This window comes from Myxine glutinosa, chromosome 2 (genome assembly GCF_964187855.1).
Source record: "Myxine glutinosa chromosome 2, kmMyxGlut1.1, whole genome shotgun sequence".
Classification (NCBI taxonomy): domain Eukaryota; kingdom Metazoa; phylum Chordata; class Myxini; order Myxiniformes; family Myxinidae; genus Myxine; species Myxine glutinosa.
The window spans coordinates 7,290,963-7,303,462 of NC_136262.1; the positions used below are offsets into that span (position 1 = coordinate 7,290,963).

The 12,500-nt window shown below is 44.8% G+C and overlaps 1 protein-coding gene across 4 annotated transcripts in view; it reads left to right on the plus strand.

Annotated features, from left to right (window-relative positions):
- The window catches only part of LOC137427412 (ubiquitin carboxyl-terminal hydrolase 8), a 171,873-nt gene that overhangs the window by 95,301 nt on the left and 64,072 nt on the right, over positions 1–12,500 (plus strand). For all 4 annotated transcript variants that reach the window (XM_068116890.2, XM_068116889.2, XM_068116891.2 and 1 more), the window contains one exon: positions 8,817–8,979. In XM_068116890.2, the coding sequence (XP_067972991.2) occupies positions 8,817–8,979 (163 nt within the window). The remainder of the gene's footprint in view (positions 1–8,816; positions 8,980–12,500) is intronic.

Here is a 12,500-nt window from a genome sequence, read left to right on the forward strand (position 1 = left end):
ACCATTGTACGCATGTGAATTACCGTGTCCAATAGTATGTCATGAGCCGTAGCGGTGTCGTTTGCCACCTTTTCTAGGGTCAAAGCCAATTTGTCTATTCGGAAACTATCCATGACTGTGCCCGCTCCTGGGAAGAAGAAACCAAACACCTTTTCCCATAGACTCCCGTGTAGTTTAGTGGTTCCATCTTCGTTCATGACTGACCTCTTATAACGCCTGTCCAAGGACTTTGGGTCTAGCTCATCCAGTATCTCAACGTCAGGAAGGACTGAACCCAGATAACATGTGCCCCCCCAATTATTTGGTAAATAGGGGTAAGCCTTGTCGCCGCATATAAACATTGTCCCATGGGGTGGGACCAGGTGGGTGGATAAGCACTGGAGTCCCTTTACCACCCCATTAATCCTACTAACCCCCCTAGAGAATGTTATAGCCGTTATGTTGTGGTTGTGTTTATCTTGCAGTACTATTCGTAATGTAATCCCCGAGCTCCCTTGTCCCAGCTTCCCGGGGAGAGTGTAGGCGCATTCTGATTCTCCCATACGCAAGTGGCGCAGACCTTCCCTTTCTGTGGTTTGACCCAGACGGGGGCAGGCCTCTCGGCCACATGGGCAATCATTGACGGGCGATAATTAAATTGTCGATTGCAACTCTTGCCGTTGTCAACCCCTTCTCTTTCCAGCGTGGTGACTAAACATGGGGAATCGATAGGTTGTGAGCAGAGGTCATTGAGGGACAGAGGTAGCACTATCATGTGTATTCCTGTGGTGCCTGCTTGGGGAAAGCGCATGCACGACCAGCAGTGTGTCCTATTTTGAATTGTTGCCACCTCCCTGGCCACTTTCCAATATGTGTTTTCACCCTTCTTTGGGGCCTTATTCTGGGGTTGTGGCGTGAGTATGTATTCGATGCATGGTATGTAGTTCTTTTCGCCACCGGCCGCGCCAGGGGTCCAGACGCTGCACCGGACCTGCATGGTCATGTCTTTCCCTAGGCGTGTGCGTGTTTGTAGCTTAAAATCAGGGGTTCCCCATTGGTATCCTGGTTGGGCCAAGGTCTTAATGCTAGCTTGCCCGTCTTCCCGGAACTCTCGTTGCTTTTGTAGTACCATGCCAACGCGTCCAGGCCCTGCCGACAGTGCTAGCCAATTTATGTTCACCCAATTTGTGTGCAGGGCTTTCTGTTCGAAACATGGTAGTGATACTCTTTGTCCCCATGTTACGGTGAGGTGTCGGGTTTCGTTTTCGCATCTATTGGAATCGGAGTTTCCCCTAGCTGCTGTCGCTATCAATAGTATTGTACCTATGATTAGGCCCATCCTTACTGTGGTTGCTGTGGTGTAGTGTCTGGTGCTTGTATGGCCAACTTACAGTGCGTGGCGTGGATCCACGAAGTCTTGCCCTCGCAAAAGACTGCCGTTGGTGTAGTCAGCAACACCTGGACTGGTCCCTTCCACCTTGGTTCCAAGGCGTTCTTGCAGGTGAAGTGCTCCACGAACACCTGGTCTTTTTCCTCTGGTGGAACACCTGGTCCACAAGTCTCCTGGGAGCGCCTGGTCTACAGGTCTCCAATTCATAGATTCAATTCATTCAATTCATAGTTTCATAGAACACCTTTTCTCCAATTTCCTAATCCACTTTTTTTCAAGTGGATCCAATTTTATCCAATATTCAATTTTTAAATTCAATCCCATTTAATCCAGTCCAATTCAAAATAAATTCAATCCTTCTCTCAGCATCCCATTACCTGTTTCCAACATCAATAAAAATAAAATTATAAAATTAATAAAAAATCAATCATCTCAACTCTCAAATCGAATCAAAAAATAAAAATAAACGAAAATTACTTCAGCGAGAGTTTCAACTAGAATTAACACAAACAAACCACCATTAACCTCCATTAACACACACAAACCACCATTAACCTCCATTAACCTCCCCCTATTATTTATTTATTTTCACGAATAAACAAATAATAGAAATAACCTGGTCTACTTCCAATTTCAATTCTGGTCAGTTCTGGTGTCTGGTCACACACAATGTTTTCCTCACCCACTGTGATTCGCTCAAAATAGATTCTCACTGTTATGTCTGAAATTCGTCTCATGAAAACCCATTCAAGAGTCCGGTGTGACAGACAGCCAAACACATAGACACGCCGAAGACCCCAGGGTACCCATCAAACTAGCTTGTCCGCAGATCCACAACACAGCGAAACATGTAACTTTACTAAAATAATCACTTACTCATAACTAATACTCATAATAACTCATAATTACTTATGTAATTACTCATACCAATACTTACTTAAAATAATGTAATATCCCAATCTTCACCCCCTATGCAAATCGAAGCACCCCGGACGATCCACAACCAATATCAACCACTGTAGCCGTCTTCCCGACTCCAGGCAGCCACACGCAGCCACATACATCTCCATCCACGTCACACAAGACAACAGCCAACGAGTGTGTCCACCACACAGAAACCTTTGGCAATGCAACAACCGAACTCCCAGACAACCAACAACAAAACCCAATCCATCTCCATGGCTCATCAAGCAGTTCCAACTTAATCCAGCTTCACATACCGATTTCCCCAAAAACTCGTGAAACTTCACCCCCATTTTGGAAAAAACCCTGGACTAAACCCTGACACCCTAAATAACTTCAGACTCATCTCCAATCTACCCTTTCTGTCAAAAGTTTTGGAACGTGCTGTGGCCACTCAACTCAAACATCACCACTCTGCCAATAACCTGTATGAAACATCCCAATCCGGATTCTGCTCCAGCCACAGTACTGAAACTGCTCTCCTCAAAATCACCAGCGACCTTTTCTCTCCTCTGATGCCGGCAACCTCAACATTTTCATCCTCCTCACCTCAACGCCTCCTTTGACATCATCAATCACACCATCCTCCTCACCCTGTTTAGACCAGCTTGTGCCTATTAAACCCAAATTAGTTCACCCCCAAGCCTACAAGGACCACCTACAGCACTGCAAAGATGTCCTCTACTCCACCTACTACCCTCAAATTATCCACTCTGGCTCCGGAATCCCAAAAGCACTCTTCTCTACAATAAACAAACTAAATAAACAAACTTTACAACGTGAACAAACTCCTCAGCGCCCTGGATACCACCACCTGTCATTCAGAGTAGACAACAGCATCTCCTTTCTGGCTTTCAGCATCTCCTTTCTCCTTTCTGGCATCCAAATGAAATTCTGGCTTCAAATCAACTTCCTCGAACTTAACTATGATAAATCTAAATTAATCTTCGTTTGCCCACAACCACTCACCAAATTCACCCATAACTTTGCCCCCAACATCGATGGTCATTTGAACACAAATTGAACAAAATTAATCGAACAAAACACTTCCATTAACTCGACATTCTTTTCACAGCACAAAGTTCACTTGAACATCTTTTTTCCTGGATACTCCCTCTTATCCAACTTTCAATAAACTGGAAAATGCTTCGCCATGGAATAGTCCACCACTCATATAAATAATCATAAGAGTCCTGCGAAACATCTCCATCTTTAAAACTTAGCCAACCAAATTTAAACCACATGTTTTCCCCCCAAAAAACAAGTCACATTCTTTGTATATTGCCAACATTGTTCATCGTTTAAGTATCATCCAGAACTAAATTTTTTTTTATAAACCATCAACTTGTAGATGCATTTATTTATATCCCATTAACCCAAGAACTCTCAATTGCTTGGTTATATTTTAGTAATGTCGTATATCCATATTTCTTTCCAAAATGTTCCTGATATACACATTAATCCCATCTGTCTTTGTTTCCAGATGAACTCAAATCAGGAAATCAACACAAATCCTTATTACCTCCAATCAATCACACTGCACATCATTCCCCGTCCTTGATGGATAATTTTACATCCAGATGGGCACAGCATCCCATTTTTGGCGACCCAGCCCTGAAACAAGCCCCTGGACTCCTTGCAGGCTGGACCAAAACCCCTGGACGAGGTTGCATCCCAGTACTGACTCTGCTACCTTTTTGCAAACCACTTCAACTCCATGAATTTTACATGTTTCGTGAACGGAACAAAGCACTCTGTAATCGTCAGATTGAAACTGCCCCAAACCCGTCCATATAAACTCCATTGTTGTCCTGTCCATCTCTCTGTTTGTGGATCCGGTGCAAAGTTACACAAAGTTCCCGTTTACATTTTGTGACTCACAGCTCCTGCCTCCATGGAACAATGACGCCTAAGCACTCAATTAGCCCTCCCAGTACCAAAGACTTACAATCAGACCGACAGACAGACAAATAACAGAGGCATGTCGCCAGCCCCAGCACAGGACATCACCTTTCCGGGCAGGCACAATATAATCCACAGCATCGAAATGCCAATTTCTATCCGGAGCCTCGCAAAGCCAAAATCCATGCATGCGTGCTCCATCATGCAACCCGATCTGTACTCGGTGCGCCCGGCGCCCCCTATAATCAGTGAGTTATAATAACCACAATATCTCTGGCACCCAACTCGTGATACCACAACTTAATCCACGTTACTTGCATCTCTTCATCCTCCCAAATGTCCTCCATTTAACGTGACTCAAATCCATCTCAAATCCCCACAGCTCGATCGAACACGTCACTGTACTCGGCTCGGTTAAATTAAATTCCAAGCGTACTGTACCTGACGCTTCCGGTCGGCACCGGAAGTCTGTTTATTTCTTGAGACCCCTGAATCGGGACATCAACGACAATTACAACGACAAACAGGACTCGATATTCACTGTTCATTAATTACGTACATGATTTTGGTTTTACCCACAATATATGTCCCGATATTCTCTCCAGATTTAAGTTCTATATCCTGTCGTTAAAGCAACACCTCGTAGACTGACTGCCTGTCGTTCTTCCAAGGTTAGTGAATTACCTCTGACCTTTCCCTTGCATATCTCGAACAAAGGTCAACTAAACTTTAAAAGGTCAAACTTCGAATTGGTCAACACAAATGCATCGATGCATCTTCCAGCCGCCACTCCGCACTGTACCTTACTGTATGAACAAGACTTCCTGTTGGAACTTGGCTCCGGAAATTAATTACTCTGTCTTGAAATCGTTTATTTTAGCCATCTTAAATAAATCCACCCATCTATCCATCTTATAAATCCATCTTAAATAAAAATCCATCTTATAAGTCCATCCATCCATATAAATCCATCTTAAATAACGTATTCGTCCTGTGACATTGCCTGGCATATATGTCGCAGCCGGCCACTATTCCGACATGGCTCGTCTGACATGAACGTCCGACATCCAGCAAAGTCGAAATGACCCACAATGCATTTGGGCACACATCCTCCTCTGAGAGTGGGCGAGTTATCGCCGGCACTCTGAGCAAATCTCATACAGCACACCCGTGACTCGCGGCTCGCTCGGCTCTTGCCTGAACACACAATAACTCTACTCTAACTTCCACGGAGCCGCACGGCGGAAACGCAGGTTTGTACCACATTTTAATTAAACGAACATTGCCAGGATTCTCGGATAGACGTTTAATTTCACAACACACATGACAAAAATCCGATTTAAATTCAGAGATCGCCGATCGACCTGGCACAACCATCTCAACGCGATGACGCCACGCCGCCCCCCCCCGTCTTGGCGCGCACCCTCGTGCCTCCGCACGAATCTCAACACTCCCTGCACGCCGCTCTATTCGCGTTCCCGGCGGGGTTTACCTCACGTTGGGACATGCAGTCGGCTGTCATAACAGAGAATTGTCAATAAAGAATCTACGACTTGGCATGTAGTGAGCTGTCAGAACATTGAGCTGTCAGAACTCATCCCTAGCTCGTAAACATCGCAAAAAAAACAACCGCTTCATATCAACAGTAGATCGACAAGGGCACTCCGGGTGCTTTCCTGACCCGATTTATATCAATTCGCTTCCCAAACAACTCCCAAACAGATGAAAATCCGGACTCAGTTCAGGACCTCGCCTGTTCTCTCGGATAGACGCTAAAATGGACATTCCCGGCCTGAATTTCCCGCACGTCGAGCAGATCACTTACAAAGCTTCACACCGAAACCCTCTGCTTTGCATATGTCATACAGACAAATACATTGGCTAGATACACACGTCAATTAACATCCCAATATACATTCATTCCTCATTCATATACGAGTGAGTCTCCCATTCTTCGCGCGAAACTCAGATCGACTCAAATCATGCCTTTCTCCAGCCACTCCCAAACAGTCTTTGCTCATTCATGTTACGTCTCTCATTCAAGGAAAAGGATTTTTTTTTGGGGACGGGTTGGACGGGGGTGGGTTGAGGTGAAAAAGGGAAGGCAGGGCGGGGGTGTTGGGGTGTTGCCTAGAGCCCCGGGACTGAGCTCAGGTCTTGGGGGGGGGTGGGGGGTCCTTTTGCACGGCCCAATTCTGCGGCTGTGGAGGGGGCCCTTGTATGTTCCAGTTTTGGGGAGGGGGCCCTTGTGGGTTCCAAATTTTGGGGAGGGGGCCCTTATGGATTCCTGGGCAATCATTTGCAACATGTCGTCCTTTACATCGGCCTTCTTATCGTCGCCCATGTCCCACTGCTCGGCCGCTTCATCTAATTGGTCGGTTAGCCTTAGTGCGATGTGTACCCCGGCCAACAACAGGTCGACCAGGGCCCCCCAATCGTCGAGGGTCTGGGCCGGGGTTGGTGCTACATTCGGCCAGCGTGCGTGTACTTTGGCCTGGTCCCACACCCGCGCTGGCAATACAGCCTCTCCCATGTGGCAGACGTCCCGCCAATCTGCGCCTGTATTTTGTATCCACAAACGCATAAGTTCCGGTACGTGACCGGGCTGTTCAGCCAGCAAGGTTCTCACCCGCTCCTGCATAGCCGCCAAATCTGGTTCTTTCAAATGGTTTTTTAAAGGGACACATCTCGATTGTAGGCTGTGAGTTCTCCGATTCCGTGAGCCCTTCCACTGAGGGGTACAATACAATACTCCTAGCCCTTCTGGGGCCGCGAACCCGCTGTCCGCCCCATTAATTTCTTGTCCTCTAAAAGGATTGCCCGGGCTAAGGTGAACCTGAGGGGCGGCTGGTCTAGTTTTCTGGGGGTCTAACCCCTGGGGGAACAGGGGCGGGGGTGGGAGAGGTGGCGCCTGTAGCCCGGGGACAGGGCTCAGGGCTTGGGGGGGTGGGGGGTCTTGGTCTGGCATCTGGTCCAGCGGCATCACTCGCTGATTTACTTGTTTAACTGCTTACTTAATTGTCCTCTGTCCTGTAGCTTCAATAACCATAGCTGCAATGCTTAAAATTTCAATATTTCAAAAACCATTCCTGTCCTTCTCACCCTGTGGCCACCTGGCCCATTTCCTGTGAGCTTATTTATTTTCTCTTGTCCACCAGATCCTGGCCTGCTTTATCTGGACCTCTGGCCTTCTATCTAAGTTAGCCACAGCCCTTCGTTCCCTGGCATGCAATGGCATACCCCATCTTGTCTCTGGGCTGTTCCTTCCTGGAAAAATCTTGGCCACCTGGCTTCAGCCTATATGGCTGTCCGACCTCATTTTCCCCTCCTGGTGCTAACTGTAACTTTAAGCTTACTGTTAAGTCCTTCCTGGTTTATCCTTACTTGTTTATCCTGGCTTTAACAAAACCACGTCATTCTGAGGCCTAAATGAGCCTTTACTTACAATTTCTGTTCGAGTGCAGACAGCGCGGATGACAGGGAAGCGGACTGAACCCGTTCGAAGAAGCAAGGTACAAATTTGGAAAGATAGCCCTCTGGTATAAAACAATTGCTCACCTTAATCAAATTAGAGTGCCAGCGTCCCGGCCTCGGGACCTTCCTTCTGTCGCCCGGGTTCCGCTTCCCGTCCTCCGCGTCTGTTGACACCCCACTCCTGGTACCATTTGTGAAGAATCAGCTCTTCGTTTGCAAAGAAGTCCACAAATAGCCTGAAAAATGACGCAGCTTTATTTAAAAACCAACTTATACAGATCCGGAGGAGACAGACATCTACAGCAAGAGCCAGTCTCATGCCAAGTCAAGCCTTCCTGGAAACACATTGATTCCCAGTCCATTTATATAGGGACACGTTTTATCAGGAAATCTCCGAGGGAACAAACAACACTGGGAGAGGTTCCTCCCCGGTGGGCCAAGCCCCCACCGTCATCCGCTCTGTCATTCGGGGGAGTCAGCCCTTCCTTATCATTCGGACCAAATGTTTCTCTGGGCTCCGAGAAAACAGAAATGTAACTCGCAAAGAGTGCATGCTTGGCCAGATAAGCCCAGAGCAAATATATGGGTTCACATGAGTAATTCAAAGCATGTTTATACAGAGTCATGCGTTGCTGTGATTAAAACAAAATATATATGGTTAACGATAGGTTTATGTCTGCACTCTAAACATTCTACTCGCGTTACACAAAATCACGCGCATGTGGGCGTGGTTTCACGACCGGCCTTATCTAGCCTCGAAAAAGCACACGTATACAATTTGTCCAGCCTGACCTCAGCGAGCAAAACTAAAACGAAGCAAAAACCCTTTATTAACTTTATGAAAATAGCATTTTTAGACAACATTTAAATCATAACACATTAGCAACCAACGTCTATAACTGAACTTTAGGCAATAACAAATCTACTACTTGACATATATATATATATATATATATATATATATATATATATATATATATATATATATATATATATATATATATATACATGTATACACACACACATATACTTTAAGGAATCCAACTTTCATCAAATGCTTGTAGTTGAATTACAAAGAGCATAATTTGTTTGGTACTTTTTGTGGCAGTGTGACGGTTGGAATGCTGGAAGGACAATTCCAAGAATCATTCCGAGAGCATTGGCAAAGGAGGTCTGCAGCTGATCACTTAATACTGTTGGACTGGAGCAGCAGAATGCAAGACGTTGCTCAGTTTCATCCTCTAGCTTGTCTCCGGGATGCACTTTATAAGGTATAATGAAAGCAACGTTGAATGGAAATATGGTTAGCTTTATTTCCTCCAGGTCGGCCTTCTTTCCCCCAGGTCAGCTTTATTTCCCACAGGTCGGTCTTCTTTCCCCCAGGTCGGCTTCTTTCCCCCAGGTCGGCTTTATTTCTTCGAGGTCGGCCTTCTTTCCCCCAGGTCAGCTTTATTTCCCCCCAGGTTGGCCTTCTGCCCCCAGGTCAGCTTCGTTTCCACCAGGTCAGCCTTCCTTTCCCCCAGGTCGGCCTTTCTTTTCCCCCAGGTCAGTCTTCCTTTCCCCCAGGTTGGTCTTCCTTTCCCCCAGGTTGGTCTTCCTTTCCAACAGGTTGGCCTTCCTTTCCCTCAGGTCGGCCTTCCTTTCCCCCAGGTCGGCCTTCCTTTCCCCCAGGTCGGCCTTCCTTTCCCCCAGGTCGGCCTTCCTTTCCCCCAGGTCAGCCTTCCTTTCCACCAGGTCGGCCTTCCTTTCCACCAGGTCGGCCTTTCTTTCTCCCAGTTCGGGCTTCCTTTCCCCAGATCGGCCTTCCTTTCCCCAGATCGGCCTTACTTTCCCCAGATCGGCCTTCCTTTCCCCAGATCGGCCTTCCTTTCCCCAGATCGGCCTTCCTTTCCCCAGGCCAGCCTTCCTTTCCACCAGGTCTGCCTTCCTTTCCCCAGGCCAGCCTTCCTTTCCCCAGGTTGGCCTTATTTTTCCCAAAATATGTGTTCAGTGATTCTACTTACAATGAAAGTTTGGTGTTTTCTTCAAATATACAAAAAGCAGTCAGAAAGATTATATTGGAAATTTCAAGGTTGATGTAGATTTTGTTTGTTCTAGAAATCTATGAAGTTCAGGGGAATTTGTGGAATTTCTCAAGAAAATGTGGCTTTTGCTATCTGTGTGCATCAGACAGTCAATTGGTGTTTCACTAATTTCCTCAAAATTGTTCAATACGAAGATGAATGCAAATCTGAGATTGAAAAAAACATTAAGGGTTCAAAAGGTGACAGGCGGATGAGTTGTTGCCAATTGACGTCCATATTATAGATACCTTGTGCTATTTATTTTCCATCGTGCTACAAAAAATCGAACCCATATGGCTGAAGTGCTGATGCCAAAGGTTCTCCAGATTCGGTGATTAAATTCTAATATGCTCATTTATCCATACAAATGGCACTTTACCATCATATCTTCATAGTGATTTTAACAGAACATTTCAACAAAGTAAATTTTGTCAGGATGATGAAGCCCTTAACCCTCAATAGCCCGGGCTATTTTGAAACTGCATAGCCCGGGGGGGGGGGGGGGGGGTAATTTGCCCCCCCCTCAGATCTCGGCCATTTATCGACCGAATGTGACCAAACTTGGCGTGTCTGTCCCATCATGTATTTTACAAGAATGCATCGTCAAATTTATGATATCTATTGTTATTCTTAATTTGTCTAATTAATGATGCAAATATGCAAATTTTTTCAAGGAATTCTCATTTTTTTCAGTTTTCCCCCCATTTATGGAGAAAATGCAATCAAATTTGGCATGTTTGTAGCTTGTCATATAATCTAAAAGATAGCTTAGTCAAATTAATGACATGTATTGAAATTTCATATTTATAATTGTAATTAATTATGCAAATATGCTAATTTTTCTTGAAATTCTGAATTTTCACATTTTGATTACCACGTCAGGGCAGAAATCTTTTTTCTAGTTGGAAATTGAAGAAAGGTGATGTTTAGTGTATGTTTTGACAATTTATGATTGAAATGTGGGAAATGATTATGCAAATTAGAGACAAATGAATATTCATTAGCAACAAGAAAGTTGAATGTTTCACAGTAATTTATTAGATGTGACTTATGAATCAGCATGCTCAAAAGCAATAAAGAATGGCAGTTATATTTGGGTGTTGAAAGTCTACTGATGATAACATAACATTTATGCAAATCATGTGCATAACTGTTCTCAGGTCACATAATATATCATACAGACAGTCATGAATATTAATTAGCACAAAGTATACAAAATCCACTTTTGCATTGATAACGAGATCTGACTGTTACATGATTGAAAACAGTATTGAATGACAGTTACAAAAAGTTTATATTTGGATGTTCACAGTCTACTACATGTAATCACATATTCAATTTATGCAAATCATATGCATAACTGTTCTTGGGGCACATCATATATCAAACAGACAGTGTAATGAATACTAATTAGTAAAATTATCAGGAAAATTCAACTTTTGCATTGATATGATCTGACTACTAAATGACTGAAAACAATATTGAATGACAGGAACAAACAACTGTACCCTTGTATCTTCAAAGTCTAACTCGATCTAATTTATGCAAACCATGGACTGTACTGTACCCTAAAATTGTAGATGGAAAAGATGGCAAACATTTCTTTATCTGGTAATAACTAATAAGTATACATGTATGCAATCTTGACTGGCATACATGTAATCATTTGAACTTGGCGTACTGTAATTTATGTATGAAGAGATGTGCAAATTAGATCAATATCATAATCAAATCGAGATTGTTATTGTTTACAAAATGTAAGAGACACCTGACAATTGATAATCCTGAAAGTCCCTTTTTCAGCATGAAGTCCACTTTTCTTCCTTTTTCTTTCAGTTAGTTTTGTTTTGCATAGCATGCCAGACAGAAGTGAACAGTATGTTCTTTGCAACATGCCTCACCACAAACCTGGCACTGGCTTGGATTATTTGGCATGGCCTTTTTCCTCAGTTTATGTCCTTCTCCATGTGACTGATCTAAGCAGGCCCTGCAACGACGACGAGAATCGCCATGATGGTCCAACAGATCTCCCCCTGGCTCTCGATGTTGCACGCCGGCTGCCTCTGTTCCTAGTGCTCTCTTCATCTTTTGGGCAATGGGTGTCGATAATCCCCGAAGAGGACGCGCCTGTATGAAAGGGGTAGTCAGTTGCTCGGCTAACGTCAGTCCAAAGTCGAACGAATCGAGCTCTCGTGGTTTCTCTCCTTTGTTGAGAGCATAGATCGTCAGTGCGTTGACTCGGCAGGTATCGAGGAGGTATGCCAAGGCCACAATTGTCCACCGGTTGGATTTCGGCTCGCAGGTGAAACTCATTGCCCGTTGATCAATGACGTCCGCCCCCCCCCCCCCCCACCCCCCCTTTGTGTAGTCGTACAGTTTGTATGCAGCCGGCTTCTGTTTCCCATCGTCTTTTGTGACTCCGAGGATGGGTTTCATGGATGTGACCAACAGTACATTCTTTGTCCCTGATGACTTGGTGTTTACCACGTATGAGTGGAGGCTCACGTTCTTGTTTTCCCTGAACCAAGCAACTTTGTAGGAATGCTCCTCTCGTCCATCAGTCGTCTTCATTTCTTGGGGTAACCCCTTTCTGTTTGTTTGTATTGTGCCTGTGACTGTTATTCCTTTTTCGAATAACCATTCTGTGAGTGGGAGTGACGTGTACAGCCGATCAATGGTGAGATTGCGGCCTCGCAACTGTCGGTGCTCCTCCATTTGATTTATGAGGT